Source organism: Hyperoodon ampullatus (genome assembly GCF_949752795.1).
Source record: "Hyperoodon ampullatus genome assembly, chromosome: 10".
NCBI classification, from domain to species: domain Eukaryota; kingdom Metazoa; phylum Chordata; class Mammalia; order Artiodactyla; family Ziphiidae; genus Hyperoodon; species Hyperoodon ampullatus.
In genome coordinates, this window is record NC_136923.1 from 52,707,816 (window position 1) to 52,728,723 (window position 20,908).

General features: G+C 41.8%; 1 protein-coding gene across 1 annotated transcript in view; it reads left to right on the top strand.

Annotated features, from left to right (window-relative positions):
• Positions 1-20,908, top strand: part of SUSD5 (sushi domain containing 5) — a gene marked incomplete at both ends in the record, with an annotated part of 40,535 nt that overhangs the window by 4,767 nt on the left and 14,860 nt on the right. The window contains 2 exons of the mRNA XM_079713883.1: positions 5,968-6,145; positions 11,520-11,638. Coding sequence (XP_079570009.1) covers positions 5,968-6,145; positions 11,520-11,638 — 297 coding nt within the window. The remainder of the gene's footprint in view (positions 1-5,967; positions 6,146-11,519; positions 11,639-20,908) is intronic.

Consider the following 20,908-nt stretch of genomic DNA (forward strand, 5'->3'; position numbering starts at 1 on the left):
ATTCATCAGTGAAGCCATCTGAACATGTGCTTTTCTTTCTGGGTAATTTTAAATTACTAAATCAATCTCTTTACTTGTTAAAGGTCTATTCATATTTTCTATTTCTTCTTGAGTCAATTTCAGTAGTTTGTGTCTTTTTAGGAATTTTTCCATTTCATACGCATTACCTAATTTTTGGCATACAGTTGTTTTAGGGTTTTGGGGGGTTTTTTTGGCCATGCCGTGTGGCATGTGGGATCCTAGTTCCCCAACCAGGCATCCCTGCGTCCCCTGCACCGGAAGCACGGAGTCCCAACCACTGGACCGCCAGGGAAGTCTGGCATACAGTTGCTTATAGTAGTCCTTTATAATCTTTGTATTTCCATAAGGTTGGAGTAATAACTGTCCTCTCATTCCTGTTTTAGTAATTCAAGTCTTCTTTCTTTTTTTTTCTTGGTCATTTTAACTAAACGTTTGTCAATTTTGTTGACCTTCCCAAAAACCAACTTTTGGTTTTACTGATTTTCTTTATTGTTTTTCCTTTTCTATGTCATTAATTTTTGCTTTAATTCTTATTATTTCCTTCTTCTGATTGCTTTGGGTTTAGTTTGCTCTTCTTTTCCAGTGTTTTCCAACAGGTTAGGATTTTTATTTTTTAACATTTTTATTGGAGTATAATTGCTTTGCAATGGTGTGTTAGTTTCTCCTTTATAACAAAGTGAATCAGTTATACATATACATATATCCCCATATCTCTTCCCTCTTGCATCTCCCTCCCTCCCAACCTCCCTATCCCACCCTTCTAGCTGGTCACAAAGCACCGAGCTGATCTCCCTGTGCTATGCGACTGCTTCCCACTAGCTATCTATTTTACATTTGGTAGTGTATATATGTCCATATATACACTACCACTCTCTCACTTTGTCCCAGCTTACCCTTCCCCCTCCCCGTGTTCTCAAGTCCATTCTCTAGTAGGTCTGAGTCTTTATTCCCGTCTTGCCCCTAGGTTCTTCATGACCTTTTTTTTTTTTTTTTTTAAGATTCCATATATATATGTGTTAGTATACGGTATTTGTTTTTCTCTTTCTGACTTACTTCACTCTGTATGACAGACTCTAGGTCCACCCACCTCACTACAAATAACTCAATTTCGTTTCTTTTTATGGCTCAGTAATATTCCATTGTATATATGTGCCACATCTTCTTTATCGATTCATTGTTGATAGACACTAAGGTTGCTTCCATGTCCTGGCTACTGTAAATAGAGCTGCAGTGAACATTGTGGTACATGACTCCTTTTGAATTATGGTTTTCTCAGGGTATATGCCCAGTAGTGGGATTGCTGGGTCATATGGTAGTTCTATTTTTAGTTTTTTAAGGAACGTCCATACTGTTCTCCATAGTGGCTGTATCAACTTACATTCCCACCAACAGTGTATGAGGGTTCCCTTTTCTCCACACCCTCTCCAGCATTTATTGTTTGTAGATTTTTTGATGATGGCCATTCTGACTGGTGTGATAGGATTTTTATTTGAGATAATTTTTCTTATTTTAATGTGGGCATTTATAGTTATAAATTCCCCTCTATGCAGTGCATTAACTGCATCCCATAAGGTTTAGCAGGTTTTGCCTTCATTCATCTCAAAATATTTTCTAATTTTGTGGTTTCTCCTTGTCTCATCAGTTATTTAGAAGTGCTTGGTTTCATTTCTATTTATTTATGAATTTCCCAATTTATTTATGTTATTAATTTCTAATTCTACCCCATAGTAATTAGAGAAAATGCTTTGTACAATTATAATCCTTTTAAATTTATTATGGCTTATTTTATTGCCTAGCATATGGTCTACCCTGAAGAATGTTCCATGCGCACTTGAGAAGAATGTGTATTCTGCTGCTGTTGGGTGCCATTTTATACAATCAATGTTCACTTTTATTTAACCGTGTATTGATTTTTTCCCCCTTTCCATTCCATCTTGCCTCTCAAATAATTTTCTTTCTGCCTGAAATACTTCTTTTACTATTTCCTACAAGGAGGATCTGCTGGTGGCAAACCACCTTGATTTTGGCTTATCTGAAAAAATACATTTGTTTCATCTTTGTTCTTTGAAATATATTTTCAGTGAGTATAGAATTCTAAATTTGCAGCTATTTTTTGCTAGTAATTGTATCCTTGCTTCCATTGCTATTGTTTTAGAAGACAGCACTCAAACTGCTGCTACTTTGAAAGTATTCTCTCCCTTCTATCTGCTTTTTTTTTTTTTTTTTTTCTAAATTTATTTATTTTTGGCTGCGTTGGGTCTTCGTTGCTGTGTGCGGGCTTTTCTCTAGTTGCGGCGAGTGGGGGCTGCTCTTCATTGTGGTGCGCGGGCTTCACATTGCGGTGGCTTCTCCTGTTGAAGAGCACGGGCTCTAGGCGCGCGGGCTTCAGTAGTTGCAGCGCGTGGGCTCAGTAGTTGTGGCTCGCGGGCTCTAGAGCCCAGGCTCAGTAGTTGTGGTGCACAGGCTTAGTTGCTCCGCGGCATGTGGGATCTTCCTGGCCCAGGGCTCGAACCCGTGTCCCCTGCGTTGGCAGGCGGATTCTTAACCACTGCGCCACCACGGAAGCCCCTCTCTATCTGCTTTGACAATATTTTCTTTGTCTTTACCATTTTGCAGCATCACTGGTATATATATACTTATAGGTATTTTCCATATTGGGATTTGTTGTTGGACTTATTCAATCCATGTATTGGAATATTTATCAGTTCTATAAAATTCACAGGCATTTTGTCTTCAGATATCACTTCCACCTCATTTTTTTCTCTCCTCTCTGGGAATTCTGATTAAAGTATATGTTAATCCTTATTCTTGGGACTTCCCTGGTGGCGCAGTGGTTAAGAATCCACCTGCCAACGCAGGGGACATGGGTTTGAGCCCTGGTCTGGGAAGATCCCACATGCTACAGAGCAACAAAGCCCACGCGCCACACTACTAAGCCTGTGCTCTACAGCTCACAAGCCTCAACTGCTGAGCCCACGTGCCACAACTACTGAAACCCGTGCACCTAGAGCCCGTGCTCCACAACAAAAGAAGCTACTGCAATGAGAAGCCCATGCACTGCAACAGAGTAGCCCCCGCTCGCCACAACTAGAGAAAGCCCACACACAGCAACAAAGACCCAACATGGCCAATAATTAATTTTTTTAAAATCCTTATTCCTTCCTTCATGTCTCTTTATTATCCGAATATTTTTCATCTTTTCTTGTTTCTTTACTACATTTTGGATGATGTCTTCTGATTTTTTTTAATATTTATTTATTTGGTTGCACTGGGTCTTAGTTGATGCAAGTGGGCTCCTTAGTTGCAGCAGGTGGGCTCCTTAGTTGTGGCACGCGGGCTCCTTAGTTGCAGCTCACAAGTTGCAGCTTGCCAGCTCCTTAGTTGCAGCACGTGGGCTCCTTAGTTGTGGCATGTGAACTCTTAGCTGCGGCATGCATATGGGATCTAGTTCCCTGACGAGTGATCGAACCTGGGCCCCCTGCATAGAGAGCATGGGGCTTTAACCACTGCACCACCAGGGAAGTCTCCTTCTGCTTTCTTTTTCAAGGTTAAGTTCTTTGTTTAAATGCATCTGATATTCAGCCAAAAACATTTATTGCATTTTAAATTTATCATTGTATTTTTAATTTCTAGAAGCCCTATTTTGTGCTTTTTTCAGATCAGCTAAGCACTTTTTATCATTTCCTATTCTTTGCAGATATTTTCAAACTTGTCTTTTATCTCTTTAAATATAGTAATCATGACTGTTCTATAATCTGTGCCTGTTAATACCAGTATTGGACTTATTTTTAGGTCAGTTTCTGCTACATGTGGTATCTGTTGCTTCTCACTCATGGTGCCTTGTTTCCTTGTACACTTCACTGTTTTTACTTCAGTAGTCATGGCCTTTGAATAAGCATTTGTATGGGATTTCCTGAAGCATAAAATGAAGGGGTTTTTTTTCTCCAGAGAGGAGTTAGTTACAATTTTTCCTATCAGGTGTCTGGATAAATGTCAGTCTCAGGCCACTTTAAGCTAAATCCATGGCTTGAAGTGTCTTAGGCATAAATTTTTGTTAGAACTACAATTCCAAATCAGCATTAGCACTTGGCCTCCTAGCACCAAGACAGCTCATTCAACAGTTCTTGAGAATGAGGGAAGGGGATATTTTTTATCCTTGTTCACTCTTATCTTGAGACTTTAACCCTTCAGACTCTCAGATTCATGTGTGCATGTGACAGTGGTAGAGTGGGGAGGAGAGGGCTATCAGATTCCCTACATCATGTGAACTCTGGGCTTTCACTTTTATCTCTCTTGCACAGGGGCTTGGCCATCAAAATCTCTGTTTAATTTCATAGCATTTTTTTTCCAGATAGACAAATGCTATTAATACAAAAGTGTCTTGGGGTGCATGCTTACTTCTCCAGGTAGGACCATCAAGTATAGTTGTTCAGGTCATGTACTGCACATTGTCACCATATCTGAGGGAGCTCCAGTCACCTACAGATATGTTTACTGTGAAAAGTTTTTGCATTTTTTATTATAGCTTTTGGTTCCAAAGATGGAGAGATGACTGTATTTGTTGCAATCATTTTGCAGTAGATGACAGTTAAGTCTCTTATTCTAATAAAATCAATTTATTATGATAATTTTGCTGACAGATGGAAGTGAAGTATACCATTTTAAGTGGGTTTCTTCTCCCCTGCCTTTATCTTAAGCTTGACAGGGTCACCCAAGGCACTGTTTCATCCTTCCGAGAGGCCCTGGGGACCCCAGCACTCCCTCCTGCACCATGGTTTTCTTGCCTAAAGCTGTCCTTTGCTTTCAGACTCAGCTTCCAACTCTGCCTGAGCTCACATCCTATTCCACCCATCTGTCGCACATTTTTCAAGGCCTGCTACCTGCCCATAGATTGATGTGGTGCAGGCAGCCAGGGTGCACCAGACGTGGCTGCTGCTGTCTTGTCCAGTGGGGAGAAATACAGCGCACTCACTGTAGGAAGGACCTGAAAATGTCCTGAGACAATGGGACAGAGAGAAGGGAAGCAACCTGCTGTCTGTGGTCACCCCAGGGCTGGGGCAGCAGAGGAAGGCAGAGCTGAGGCTGAATCAGGGTCTTGGACACCAAGTGACCCAACCTAAGGGAACCTAGGACGATGAGCCTTGGCACTTGGTGTTTGTAAAACATCTTTTTTATTTACTTATTTTTATTTAATTTTTTATTTTTATACAATTTTAAAGGTTACCTTCAATTTACAGGTATTACAAAATATTGGCTGTATTCCCTGTGTTATACAATATATCCTTGAGCCTATCTTACACTCAATAGTTTGTACCTCCCACTCCCCAACCCCCATATTGCCCCCCCTTTCTCTCCCCCAACTAGTAACCACTAATGTGTTCTTTATATCTGCAAGTCTGCTTCTTTGTTGTTATATTCACTAGTTTGTTGTACTTTTTAGATTCCATGTATAGGTGATATCAATTCTCTGTCTGGCTTATTTCACCTAGCACAGTGCCCTCCCAAGTCTATCCATGTTGCTCCAAATGGCAAAATTTTGTGCTTTTTTAATGGCTGAGTAGTATTCCATTGTATATATATGTATACCGTATCTTCTTTATCCATTCATCTGTTGATGGACACTGAGGATGTTTCCATGTCTTGGCAATTGTAAATAATGCTGCTAAACATCTTTTTAAAAGGAAGATTTGAAGGGCTTATCCAGATAAACATGCCAGAACAGGCAGTTAAATTTTTTTTTAAGTTAAGAGGTAAAAATAGATTGAAACACCAGTGTAACTGTCATCACAGTCCAGGGACGAATGCAATGGGGTAGTTGCTGCACTTGGATCTTTAGGCAAGTGGGAAACTACAGTTCTGATGGGCATCTGCCAGAGGGTGAGTTTGCTGAGACTAAATTCCCATGGATCCTAGAGTCAGCCTGTGTCCGTGCTTGTCCTCACACAGGGAAGCTCTTTGTGCTGGAGTCTCAGAATGGCTTTCAGGGCCTGGAACTAGAGGCCGCTCGGCTTTCCTGCAAGAGCAGAGGCGCTCACCTGGTGTCTGCGGACGAGCTGCGGAGGGTGGTGCAGGACTGTGCCTTCTCCGTGTGCACCACGGGCTGGCTGGCGGACGGCAGCCTGGGGTAAGTCAGGCCAGCTGGGGGCTCTCCTGCCAACTCACCCCGCCTTGCCATTAGGGCTGATACGGGGCTCAATAGAGGTGCCAGGATAGTCAGAGTGCAATGGGCTGTGGCTTCCAGTATATTCTTGTTTTGAGTTAAATATAAAAACAAAATGTTAAACAAAATATAAAAACAAAAATGTTAATAAAAACATTTTTCTGGAGTTCTGTCACAGTTTTTTCCTCTTTACTTTGTTATTCTGAATTTCCTTTTAAGTTACAAAAGAAAAAAATGCTTGTAAAAATTTCAAATAATACAGATATATATGAAGTGCAAAGTGAGTTTCTCTCTTCTTCCCCACCTCAGAGGTAATAACTCTTAACTATTTGATATATATTCTTTATCTCTTTTTCTCTGTGGATATTCATCTGCATCGATGGGAAGAGGAAGATGGTATGGAGGTTTTAAAATATAACCACGAGGGACTTCCCTGGCGGTCCAGTGGTTAAGACTCCACGCTTCCATTGCAGGGGGCACGGATTCGATCCCTGGTCAGGGAACTAAGATCCCGCATGCCCTGTGGCGAGGCCAAATAAATAAAAGTTGAGAGTCATCAGATCAATTTAAAAAGAGGATAAATTTAAATAAATTTTAAAAAATAAAATAAAATATGGCCCCAAATTCTTTCACATTGCTCCCATTGAGAAGTGGGGTTTATGTCCTCTCCCTGTGAATCAGGGACAGCATAGTACTGCCTCGACCAGTAGAATACAGCAGGAGTGATACTGTGTGACTTCTGAGGGTAGGTCGGAAAAACCCATGGTCAGATTTCTGGGGACATTTACTTTTAAGATACTATCTATGAAGTCCTAGGAAACCCAGGCCACATGGAAATGCCTTATGTATGTACTCTCACCAATAGCCCCAACTGATGTCCCAGCCAATAGCCAGCATTAACTACCAGAAATGTGAATGCAGATGCCTCCAGGTGATTCTAGCCCCCAGCTATTGAGTTAGGCAGCCTGTGAGTCTTTCCAGCTCAGCCTTAGACATTATAGAGCAGAGACAAGCCTTTCCCATTGTGCCCTATCTGAATTCCTGACCCATGGAATCCTTGTGGAGAAGTAATTCTGTGGCCAGCTAGGAGAAAACATCCCATTAGTGCTGTTAACTACTCCATTAGTCATAAACAGAGAAGGCAGGAGCCATTCCACGTTTTCCTTCATGCCACAGGAATGTGAAAGAACAAATGGGCTCCAAAAACTACTTTGCTTGATAATGACCCTGAAGGTGTCTGGCTGGGAGATGGCCATAGAAAACACATGCAACCATGTTGATTCACATCTCCAAAGGTGCCACATGTAAAGCAGCAATTGAATTAAGAGAACAAATGAGGTTACTTCCAAAGCTTTTCAGTGAATCTGGAATTGTGGCTCTCTCTGCTTTATATTTCACATCCAAGTTCCTAAATAGACAAAATATGTCCCATGTATGCATGTTTCCATAACGTAGTCAAGTGTGGATATTTTTCATAACTCTGTCACTATCATTATATCAGATAACCAGGGTATTCTAAAGATTCCAAAGAGCCAGCTTGGAGCCAGGCTTAGGTCTCCCAGGCATTACAAATTGAAACTGAGTCACTGGAAAGCTTTATCCTCTCTGGGTTTCCTGTAAGGTGTTAAGACATGTTAGTGGATCTCTAACTTGCTTAGATGCTATTTTTTTGCTGTTGTTGGCCACGCCGCACAGCTTATGGGATCTCAGTTCCCTGACTAGGGATGGAACCCCAGCCCTCAGCAGTAACAGCGTGGAGTCCTAACCACTGAACCACCAGGGAATTCCCTTAGATGCTATTTCTTTAAAGTAAACACACTTACTTGATATATTTACTACATGACATATTAAAATATTTTTCCATGTTAATGTTTCTGGAACCAAGAAGTATCTGACCATTAGTATGGACATTTCACTGTGCATCTTTCCTGCACAGCCATCTCCCCTCTCCACCAAAAACTAATTATTAAATGCATGGCGCATCTTGCAATTGATGGCATAGTAGTTACATAGATCTGATCTGTATCTCCATGAATTTATATTCAATATATACGTATATCTAGAAGATGGAGATCTAGAATGGTGAATCTAGAATTTGGGGCTATTTGTCTCCTGGGAGCTTTTACAGATTTCATAAAGCGTGTCTGAAAAGCTGAGAAGCGACTTAGATAGCCTCATAGGACTAGGAGAACAGAGATTTGAATTCAGGTTTTATGTATGTGGGGGCCAAGGGAATCCTTTTGCTTAGGGTTGGAACATTGAAGGGCTGTACCCTAGGAGTCATAGTAAAGTGGAACAAGTACACAGGCCCTCAAAGGAGCTGCAGCATAGCATCAAATCCTCTGAAGCCATGAGTTTGGACTGAGATGATACTAGAGTTCCAGTGTTCCAGATAGGTAGCAGAACTGATTTTAAAAATCTTTTCTGGAGGAAAATAACATTATTCTAGACAATTTATTTCCACAAACTATTTTAGCAAATATAGGATTTGTCAAGCAAAATAAAATAACGAGTCACGTGAGGAGACAAGGCAACAAGATAAAAATAGCCAATAGAAACTCTAGACGTTAACACTGGTAGATGCAAACTTTAAAAGAACTCTTTAGGGCCTCCCTGGTGGCGCAGTGGTTGAGAGTCCGCCTGCCGATGCAGGGGATACGGGTTCGTGCCCCGGTCTGGGAGGATCCCATATGCCGCGGAGCGGCTGGGCCCGTGAGCCATGGCTGCTGAGCCTGCGCGTCCGGAGCCTGTGCTCCGCAACGGGAGAGGCCACAACAGTGAGAGGCCCGCATACCACAAAAAAAAAAAAAAAAAAAAAAAAGAACTCTTTAAAATGTTCAAAGATACAAAAGACAAAAAGGAGAATTTTGGAAGAAGACTGAAAAGTATAAAAATAACCAAATGAAAACTCTAGAAATAAAAATACAGTAGCTGAAATTAAGAACTTAATGGATGGATCTAACAGCTGATTTTAAGAGTCAAAGAGAAAATTAATGAACTGGAAGATATTTCAGAGGAAGATGTCCAGAATAAAGAACAGAAGAAAAAAGGATGAAAATATAGAAGAAAGAGTACAAGGCAAAGAAGATGCATGTAACTGGAATTCCAAAAGGAGAAGAGAAAGAAGATGAAGCAAAAGCAGTATGAGACTTAGCTACAACTGTGGAAAAACATCCACGCACAGATTCAAGAAGCCCTACAAAGCCCAAGTAGGATACATAAAATAATTTCATGACTTGGAACAACATGGTAAAACTGGTAAAAATCAAATATGAAGAAGAACTATTAAAAGTAATAATAAGAAAAAGAAAGAGTACCTTCAAAGGAGCAACAATAAATTGACAGTGAAAGCCCCAAGACCACTGAATGAGGCCTTCAAAGTGCTGAAAGGAAATTACTGCCAACCTAGAATTCTATACCCAGCGAAAATATCTTCCAAGAATAAAGGTAAAATAAAGGATTTTCAGACAGACAAAAGGTGAGAGAATTCACCACACATGATCTGCACTAAAAAAAAAAACAACACTGAAGGGTGTTCTTCAGGCAGGAGGAAAATAATTCCAGGTGGATGGCTGGAGATGCCAAAAGGGATGAGTCGAAAAAGTAAATATGGGGGTGAATTGGAATTATGTACAGATGGTCCCTGACTTACAGTGGTTCAACTTACAATTTTTTTTAACTTTATGATGGTGCAAAAACGTTATGCATTCAACAGAAACTGTTCTTCAAATTGTGAATTTTGATCTCTTCCCAGGCTAGTGATATACTGTCTTGATACTCTCTCATGATGCTGGGCAGTGGAAGTAAGCTGCAGCTCCCTGTCAGCCATGTGATCATGAGAGTAAACAACTGATACACTTATAACCATTCTGTACCAAGACAACCATTCTGCTTTTTCACTTTCAGTACAGCATTCAATAAATTACATGAGATATTCAATGCTTTATTGTAAAATAGACTTTGTGTTAGATGATTTTACCCAGCTGTAGGCTAAAGTAAGTGTTTTGAGCACATTTAAGGTAGGCTAGGCTAAGCTCTGATGTTCAGTAGGTTTTGTGTGTTATATGCATTTTTGACTTACGTATTTTCAACTTACAGTGAGCTTTTGGAGATATAACCCCGCTGTAAGTCGAGGAAGATCTATAATTATATAAAGCAGTAACAGTAATACTAAACACTAAAAAATGGTATATTAGTCAGGAAGTGTTTTAAGTGTGTTAATACATAGTATTTTAAATTGTGTTGTTGGGAAAGAGAGTAAAAGTAACATTAGGGCTTCCCTGGTGGCGCAGCGGTTGAGAGCCCGCCTGCCGATGCAGGGGACACGGGTTCGTGCCCCGGTCCGGGAAGATCCCACATACCGCGGAGCGGCTGGGCCCGTGAGCCACGGCCGCTGAGCCTGCGCGTCCGGAGCCTGTGCTCTGCAATAGGAGAGGCCACAACAGTGAGAGGCCCACGTACCGCAAAAAAAAAAAAAAAAAAAAAAAGTAACATTAAATTTTAATAAGTCAAGGAAGCGTGTTATAACCTCTGTGGTAACCACTAAAAGAATAGTAAAAGAACATATAACTTCCAAACCAATACAGAAGAAAAAGAGATTGCCAAAAAGGAATTCAAACAATCAAAATACGGGAAAGAAAAGAGAGGAAGAAAGGAAGAAGAATGGGCAGAACTAATAGAAATATGGCAGATTTAAATTCAAAGAGATCTGTTATTAAATTAAGTAGATGTGATGCTCTAATTAGAAAACAAGGACCATCAGGTGGATTTTTTAAAGTTCTACTATTTGCTATTTACAAAAGATATCCTTAAATAAATCATGGGGCAAAAATAAATTATAATGGAAATTCACATATATGTAGAAATGAATGATATTAAAATATAACATACTCAAACTCATGGGATGCCACTAGTGCTATACCTGGAGGAAAATGTAAAGTGTTAAATGCTTGTGTTAGAAAAGCAAAGAGGCTGAAGGTTCATGAACCAATGATCCATCTTAAGAAATCCGAAAATAACAGCAAAACAAACCCCCCAAAAAGAAGAGAATAAAGAGAAGAGAATTTTATGAAATGAAAACCAAACGTATACTAGAAGAGATCAACAATGTATTGCCCCTGAATCTTGAATTGATATATGTGACCTCAATTCAAGCACCACCTATAACTTCATGCTTTTAGACTTCTGGGGAGAGTATTGATACTTTATCATATTGATACTTTCAGCCAAAACTCCTGAATCAGGAAAATCTCTGCTGATTCAGAGCTGACAGCAGAAAAGAATTCTTTCCCAGTTTTGGTTAGTTCTCCTAATCCAGTGTCTTCTTTGTCTGTTTTAGGACAACCATGTGTAGCAAGGGGAGTGGTGAACAGCAAATCATGAGAGCTGTCGATGTGCGAATTGAAAGCAACCCAGTTCCTGGTGGCACATACAATGCCCTGTGTATTAAGGATGAAGGTCAGTGCCAGAGCCTTTGTAAAGGTTTCGGAGGATGTGCTCATGGGGGTTGACCTCTTAAGGTCTAGAAACTGACCTTAAGATGAGGATTCACTGAACACCAAGAATCAGGAAGACTTCCAAAGAAAAGCCAACATGGCAGTGGGGAAGTGGACGGGGAAACGAAGGGGGAAGGCAACGGTGCAGCACTAAGCAAAGTCCACAGTGGCTGTGAGGTGGGGGGGTAACTTTGGCTCAATCCTGCAGGGAATCTCTGGAGACAGTGACCACAGGTCACCACGGTTTCCTGACCAGGGGTGAGAGAACAGGGGTATTGATACCACTGAACTTGTCAGTCATTGTTTAAGGGCTGCTTCAGGGAGATATAAATTCCCAGACTCTTCTGGTTTTCAGTGTGCTCAGACAAAGAGTTACGATAGCTGAGTCACCCTCCAACAAAGATGCACAGATGCTCACCCAGAGCCCCTGTGCATGGGAATGGTAAAGGGATCTAGGAAATATGGGCAGACCCCTGACAGCATGTGCTGCAGCTGCTGATACCACTTACCCTTTGGTCTGTCTTCATGGTGGAAATTTTTCTAAAAAGAAAAAAAATCCTTTTTTCCCGAAAGGAAATTTATAGGATTTAGGAAACTGCTCCTAGAAAGAAAAATACAACTTCCTTCTGGGAAATCAGCTGAGTGGTGAGGAGAAAACCATAAAGGAGTCTCCAGGGCAGCGTTTCATGTGTACTGGAGAAAGTACACCTTCATTATCAGAAATATATGCTGCTGAACGGGAATGTCCGTGAAAATGGGGAGAAAGCAAGCTGCTTACTCATCAGTCACAGAAATCAGCACAGGTACTGCCAGGCTGCACACTGGTCTCATCTGGGAAGTTTTAAGAACTACTGATACCTGGGTGCCAGCCCTAGAGATACAGATATAAATGTTCTGGACATTGGGCTTTTTTAAAGCTGCTCAGTGACTATAACATGTAGCCCCGTTTGAGAAGTAGTTCTCTAATGCAGAGTTTCCCAAAGCTCTCTGATGATGAGAAATACCAGATGAACTTATTAGAAATGCAAACCCTCAGGCTGCATCCCAGAGGCACCAAATCCCAATCTCCAGGGAAGGGGTCAGAGGAGTTGGTAAATCAAAGAGCCACAGTGAACCCTACAGCCCTGGCTGGTGCTTGTTAGATGTTTATTGGCGGTAGGCTTCTCTGCTGCCATGGCATCTCCCTCCAGGAAGGGTTCTACATTTGCTGATTGCAGTCAAGCAACTGAAAGATGTGGCCATGGAAAGCTCTGGGGAGAACAACATCCATGGTTTGTTTTTTAAAAAAACCACATAAGTAAATGAGAACGATCCTTTGAATCTCAAACATAGGCAAAGGTTCAGATCCCTGAGGGAGACAGGACAGAGCCAGAGGAAAACCAGCATGACCTTTCTCTAGTGATCTCAAATGGATACCTGGGGCTCCTGAGTCTGATCTCTTTCCTCTCACGAACAAGAGGTAGCAGCTAGCTTTTGCTGTGTAACATACCACCCCCAAATGTAGTGGCTTAAAACAACTGTTTGTTTAGTTCACTATTTTGGGGGGAGGGCAGAAATTTGTGTTATTCTTCTGGCCTCAGCTGGGCTCATGCACGAGTCCACAGTCAGCTGCTGGGTAGGGGCCTTGCTTCTGGGCGTTGGCTGGATGTTGACTGGGGTGATGGGTGGGGGGCAGGCACTGAGCCATGTGTTCCTCATCATACAACAGGAGATCCTGGGCTTTCCACCTCACAGGCTTCAGACAGGTTGTGTGTATGCAAGTGTGTGCCCCTTTGCCCACAACTGTAGTGCATGAAGCCAGAGGCTGGAAACATCTGTTCACATCCTATAGGGCACCAAGTTTAAAACCATGACAGTGACTCCAAAACTGAGTTATTGCCAAACCAGTAAGACGTGCCTACTGATATACTGCACTCAGAGGAGCACAACTTCAGTTCAGTAGTATTCCTGCCAAAAATGTGCAACCTGAAACTAATCATGAGGAAACTTTAGCCAAACTCAAGGTGAGAAACATCGTATAAAATGACAGGCCTATACTCTTTTTAAAATGTCAAGGAGGGCTTCCCTGGTGGTGCAGTGGTTAAGAATCCGCTTGCCAGTGCAGGGGACAAAGGTTCGAGCCCTGGTCCGGGAAGATCCCACATGCCGCGGAGCAACTAAGCCCGTGCGCCACAACTACTGAAGCCCGTGCGCCTAGAGTCCATGCTCTGCAACAAGAGAAGCCACCGCAATGAGAAGCCTGCATACCACAAGGAAGAACAGCCCTCACTCACCGCAACTAGAGAAAGCCTGCACGCAGCAACGAAGACCCAATGCAGTCAAAAGTAAATTAAATTTAATTTAAAAAACAAAAGAAGAATGTCAAGGATAAGAAAGAGAAAGAGGGAATTCCCTGGCTGTCCAATGGTTAGGACTCCACACTTCCACTGCAGGGGGCGCAGGTTCGATCCCTGGTTGGGGAACTAAGATCCTGTAAGCCTAAAAAAAGACAAAGAAAGGCAAGGCAACTGTTTTGGATTAAAATAGACTAAAAAGACTTGACAACTAAATGTAATTTGTGATCCTAGATTGTATTTTGGACCAGGAGAAAACAGCTATAATTGATGAAATCTGAATATGGATTTGAATTAGATAATAGTATTGTATCAGTGCTTAAATTCCCTGATTTTGGTAACTACTGCAGTTATGTAAGAGAATATCCTTGTTCTTGGAAATATATACCAAGGTTCTTAGGGACAAAGTGACATCATATCTACAACTCATTCTCAAGTGGTTCAGAAAGGAATTACAGGGACTTCCCTGGTGGTCCAGTGGTTAAGAATCCACCTTCTAATGCAGAGGACATGGGTTTGATCCCTGGTTGGGGAACTAAGATCCCACATGCCGCGGGACAACTAAGCCCACACGCCACAACTAGAGAAGCCCGTGTGCCGCAATGAAGAGCCTGTGTGTTGCAATGAAGCAAAGACCCAGAGCAGACAAAATTTAAAAAAAAAAAGAATTACAGATATAGATACACATATATACATATTCGTATATGTATACATACACATATATGTGTTTATGTATGATATATATTTTCTATATATATATATATATATACATATCTATATCTATCTAGAGAGAGAAAATGATAAAGCAAATGGGGCAAAATGAAAACACATTAGTAAATCTGGATAAAGGGTTTATGGGAGTTCCTTATTTTTAAAATTTCTCTGTAACTTTGAAATTATATGAAAATGAAAATTTCCCCCCAAATGGTCTACATCCTCCTCCCAAAACAACAATAACAACAACAGGAAAGCACAAAACAAAACAAAGCAAAAACAAAAACAAAAAAATGAAGCAAACTCACGATGCCTATCAGCTTATGTAAGGACTGATGCCATTTTAGCAAGTGAGCCCTGTGTGGGTGTCTTTGAGTCACAGTGCTCAAGAGCCCCGCATCCAGGGCAATTTGCCTGAGCCCAGCTTGCCCCCCTCTCCTCCCCTCCAGGTCAACACGGAGAGGCTTGCATGGGGAAAACTGCAGTCTTGGTCCAACAGGGCCTGACTTGTGAGGAGGCTTCAGGTGGGTGATGAAGGGGCTCAGGAATGCATGCTGAGGTGGGATTAGGGTCAGAGGGCTGCTCTCCCTCGGACTTTCCAGAAAAGCAGGATGGATTCCCCATGATCCCTCAGAGAGAGCTCTGTCCCTGTTCCTCTGCCTTTCCGTCTTTAGAAAGAGCATGTAAATGGCTCCCAAATGGCTCTTCACTTTTCCTCAGGGGAGCCTTGTAGACAGTCAACAGGGGATTATCACAGTAAGTGAAGTAAATCAGACAGAGAAAGACAAACACCATATGATATCACTTATATGTGGAATCTAAGATATGATATAAATGAACTAATTTACAAAATAAAAACAGACTCACAGACTGAGGAAACAAACTTATGGTTACCAAACGGGAAGGGGGGTGGGGGAGGGGTAAATTAGAGATTATTAGCATATACAAACTACCATATACAAAATAGCAGATAAAAACTACTACATATAGGGATTTTCCTGGTGGCCCAATGGTTAAGAATCCGCCTTCCAATGCAGGGGGCGCGGGTTCGATCCCTGGTCGGGGAACTAAGACCCCCACATGCCGTGGGGCAACTAAGCCCGCACGCTGCACCTACTGAACCCGTGTGCTCTGGAGCCCGCACACCACGACTAGAGTGAAGCCCACGCGCCACAATGAAAGATCCTGCATGCCGCAACTAAGGCCCAACGCAGCCAAATAAATAAATAAATATTTTTTAAAAACCTACTACATATAAAGTAGATAAACAACAAGGTCCTACTGTATATGTGTATGTGTGTATGTGTGTGTGTGTGTGTGTGTGTGTGTGTGTGTGTGTACATGAATCACTTTGCTGTACACCAGAAACTAACATAACACTGTAAATCAACTATACTTCACCAAGGGAAATCTGTGTGCCAAAGAAGAGGCTCCTGGGGAGTGCACGTGAGGTCTGGTTCAGCAGACACCCAGGTGCAGTATCACCTCTAAAGGTTGCCTTTTTCCTGATGATGCTTCATTGCACCTAGCCCTGGGCTGTTGCTTCTCTTTGGCAAGACAGGAAGAATGAAGGGTGCTAACTCCAAAAATGGCAGACATGTGCCTCATAAAGAGCCCAGAAGGAAAACAGCCTGTGGAATGTTCAGGCAGCTTCCTCCTGTGTTTCTTTTTTGAAATAAAGTTCATCATGAACGTAGATGTTTCTCTGTTTCCTTTCAGTAATTTTGTTTCACTGACAATGAATTTCCAGCCCTGTGGTGACCTCACTTTAATAAGTGAAATTATTTTTAACCAACTGGATGCTGATGAAATGAGCTGCCTCCACTTGGGTTCTCTGGCTCTGCTTCTCTTGGCAGCTTGTCTGTGGAGTCAACAGCGTGGGGTCTGGAGGCTTCAGGTCTCCTCTCACCTTCTCCCTGTAGCACCCAAGGCTCACTAAGGGTGTGCTTCTGTTTCTCCCCCTCTAAGCCAGGGCTGGCCTGGCTGCTCTCCCCACCAGCCCACCTCACCTTCTTAGAACTGTATTTCACCTCCCCTGCATACGTTACTCCTACCTGTATCTCCCTTAAAAATAGAAATGGAATGAGTCCCTTCCTTTATGTCTTCAAGAAGAGAGCTGAGGGACTTCCCTGGTGGTCCAGTGGTTAAGACTCCACACTTCCACTGCAGGGGCACAGGTTCGATCCCTGGTCAGGGAACTAAGATCCCCCAAGCTGCAGGGTGGCCAAAAATTAAAAGAGAGCTGAATGCTCACCTCTCAGGTGAGCAGGAATTTTTGAGAGTAGCCACCTCCCAGGTCTGCTTGAGGAGGCGCTGTGCCTCAAGATCAGCTTTGGGGAAATTCCAGCAATGATGGGAGACTGGAACCAATGAACTGCAATGCTTTGAGCAGCTGACAGAACTTATCCAGTTCAGGGTCTCCCGAGGGAATGTGGAAGAGTCTGCACTCATTACCTTTGACCTGGCACTGGCCAATTTTTCATTTATTTGTCCAGGGTAGTGCAAAGCAGGGCTCAGACTTGTGGGTGCTTCAGAAAATAGATAGATAGATAGATAGATTAGAGAGAGAGATAGAGGACTCCTCTCCACCCTCAAGGAGTTGACGGTGTATAAGGACAAGTAAGAGATGAGTGAGTTTCCATGGCACAGAGGAAGGTAATTAGGGGGACTTCCTGAGGCTGTGGCAGCTGAGGTGGAATTGGAAGGATTTTGTTCTGTGGGGATAATGGTTAGGGAAAGGAGAAGAGGACACTGCAGAGAAAACAGCTGGAGCACGGGCTACAAATCTGAAATCCCAGTGGTTCTGGGGAGACTAGCTCTGGGTGAGCCCTTGTCCTAGTGCTTCAGAGAATGAGTTGGGTTTGGAACATCCCTGGGGGCTCGAGTGGCTGCTGGGCAGCTCTGAGGAGGCTGCAGAGAGCAGCCCAGATAGTCCCACTGCAGTTATTCCCAACTTGATCTATAGATTCAATGCAATCTCAGTCATAATTCCAGCAAGTTATTTTGTGGATATGAACAAACTAATTCTATAGTTTATATGGAGAGACAAAGACCCAGAATAGCTAACTCATAATTCAAGAAGAACAAAGTTGGAGGACTGACATGACTCAACTTCAAGACTTACCTAGAGGGAGGGATAGATTGGGAGTTTGGGATCGACACGTACACATATTTAAATTAGATAACCAACAAGGACCTACTGTGTAGCACAGGGAACTCTGCTCAATAATCTGTAATAACCTAAATGGGAAAAGAATCTGAAAAGGAATAGATACATGTACATGTATAACTGAATCACTTTGCTGTACACCTGAAACTAACACAACATTGTTAATCAACTATGCTCCAATATAAAATAAAATCTTTTTTAAATTAAATTTTAAAAGACATAAAGATGCAGAAATCAATACAGTGTGGTACTGATGAAAGAACAGACAAATATCAATGGAATTGAGTAGAGAGCCCAGAAATAGACCCACATAAATATAGTTAACTGATCTTTGACAAGGGAGCAAAAGTAATACAATGGAGCAAAAATAGTCTTTTTAATATAGGTGCTTGGACAACTGAACATCCACATGCAAAAGAAAAGAATCTAGACACAGCCCTTACACCCCTCACAAAATTTAACTCAAAACGGATCACAGACCTAAATGTAAAATGCAAAACTACAAAAATCCTAGAAGATAATACAGGTGAAAACCTAGATGACCTTGTTTATGGTGATGATTTTCTTGATACAACACCAAAGGCACAATACATGAAAGAAGTAATTATTAAGCTGGACTTACTTAAGATTGAAAACTTCTGCTCTGCAAAAGACAGTGTCAAGAGAATGAAAAGGCAAGCCCCAGACTGGCGAAAATATCTGCAAAAGACATATCTACTAAAGGACTATTATTCAAAATATACAAAGAACTCCTGAAATTCAACATTAAGAAAATGAACAGCTCAATTTAAAAATAGGCAAAAGACCTGAACAGATACTTCACCAAAGAAGATACACGGATGGCAAGTAAGCGTACGAAAAAATGCTCCACATCATATGTCGTCAGGGAAATGCAAATTAAAACAACAATGAGGGACTTCCCTGGTGGTGCAGTGGTTAACAATCTGCCTGCCAATGCCAGGGACACGGGTTCAAACCCTGGTCCGGGAAGATCCCACATGCTGCAGAACTAAGCCCGTGTGCCACAGCTACTGATCCTATGCTCTAGAGCCTGCAAGCCACAACTGCTGAAGCCTGCACGCCTAGAGCCCGTGCTCCACACAAGAGAAACCACCGTAATGAAAAGCCCGTGCACCGCAACGAAGAGTAACTTCTGCTCGCCGCAACTAGAGAAAACCCACGTGCAGCAACGAAGACCCAACACAGTCAAATAAATTAATTAATTTAAAACAAAAAAACAAAAAACAATGATTTACCACTACACATCTAGTAGAATGGCCAAAATCCAGAACACTGAAGACACCAAATGCTGACAAGGATGTGGAACAGCAGGAACTCTCATTCATTGCTGGTGGGAATGCAAAATGGTACAGCCGCTTTGGAAGACAGTTTGGCAGTTTCTTACCAAACTAAACATACTTTTACCATGTGATCCAGCAATCACAGTTCTTGATATTTACCCAAATTAGCTGAAAACTTAAGTTCACACAAAAACCTGTACATGAATGTTTATTAGCAGCTTATTTTCCTAATTGCCAAAACTTGGAAGCAACCATGATGTCTTTCAGTAGGTGAATGGATAAATAAACTGTAGCACTTCCAGACAATAGAATATTATTCAGTGCTAAAAAGAAATGAGCTATCAAGCCTTGAAAACACATGGAGGAAACAAATGCTTATTACTAAGTGAAAGAAGCCAGTCTGAGAAGGCTACATACTGTATGATTCCAACTATATGACATTCTAGAAAAAGCAAAACTATGGAGACAGTAAAAGGATTGATGGTTGCCAGGAGTTAGTAGGAATGAATAAGTGTAGCACAGAGGATTTTTGGGGCAGTGAAACTATTTTGTATCATACTACAATGGCGGATGTATGTAATTATATATTCAAAACCCATAGATTGGGTTTATACAATCAAAACCCATAGACTGTAGAACATGAAGAGTGAACCCACATGTAAACTGTGGCCTTTGAGAGATAATGACATGTCAATGTAGGCTCATGGATTGTAACAAATGTACCACTGTGGTACAGGATAGTGAGAAGGCTGTGCCTGGGTAGAGACGGGAACATGGGAAATCTCTGTACCTTCCACTCAATTCTGCTGTGAACCTAAACCTGCTCCAAAAATTAGTTTATTAGTTTTTTAAAAAGCAGGTACTCGGTAATAAATATGATGTAATCCTGTTTATGTTAACACACACACAATATCATATATTACCGCTTATATGTGGAATCTAGAGAAATGGTAGAGATGAACTTATTTGCAAAGCAAAAACAGAGTCACAGATGTAGAGAACAAACTTACGGTTACCAAGGGGAGAAGAAGAGGGTGGGATAAGTTGGGAGATTGGGATTGACATATATACACTACTATGTGTAAAATAGATAACTAATGAGAACCTACTGTAAGCACAGGAAACTCTACTGAATGCTCTGTGGTGACCTAAATGGGAAAGAAATCTAAAAAAGAGTGGATGTATGTATATGTGTGACCGATTCACTCTTCTGTACGGCAAGAAACTAACACATCATTGTAAAGCAACTCTACTCCAATAAAAAATAATAAACACACCCCCACACACACACACAGAGCTACATATGTAGTATACCTATGTGCATCTCTATCAGTATTTATTTGTAAATACCAAACCGGTAACAGTGTTACCATCAGGGTCGAGGTTGGGGGAGGGCAGAGGCATCCTCTACTCTACAGTCTGTAATATTTCAGCATTTGACAAAAAGTACCACTTGCTGCTGGGCACTGTCTCTGGGTCCGCCTTTCAAGGAGACATTAGAGGATAATATTGCCTGGCAATTTAAAAATACAAAGTTGTGGGACTTCCCTGGTGGTCCAGTGGTTAAGAATCCATCTTCCAATGCAGGGGACGTGGGTTCGATCCCTGGTCGGGGAACTAAGATCCCACATGCCACAGGGCAACTAAGCCTGTGGGCCACAGCTAGAGAGCCCGTGTGCCGCAACTACTGAGCCCACACGCTCTGGAGCCCACAC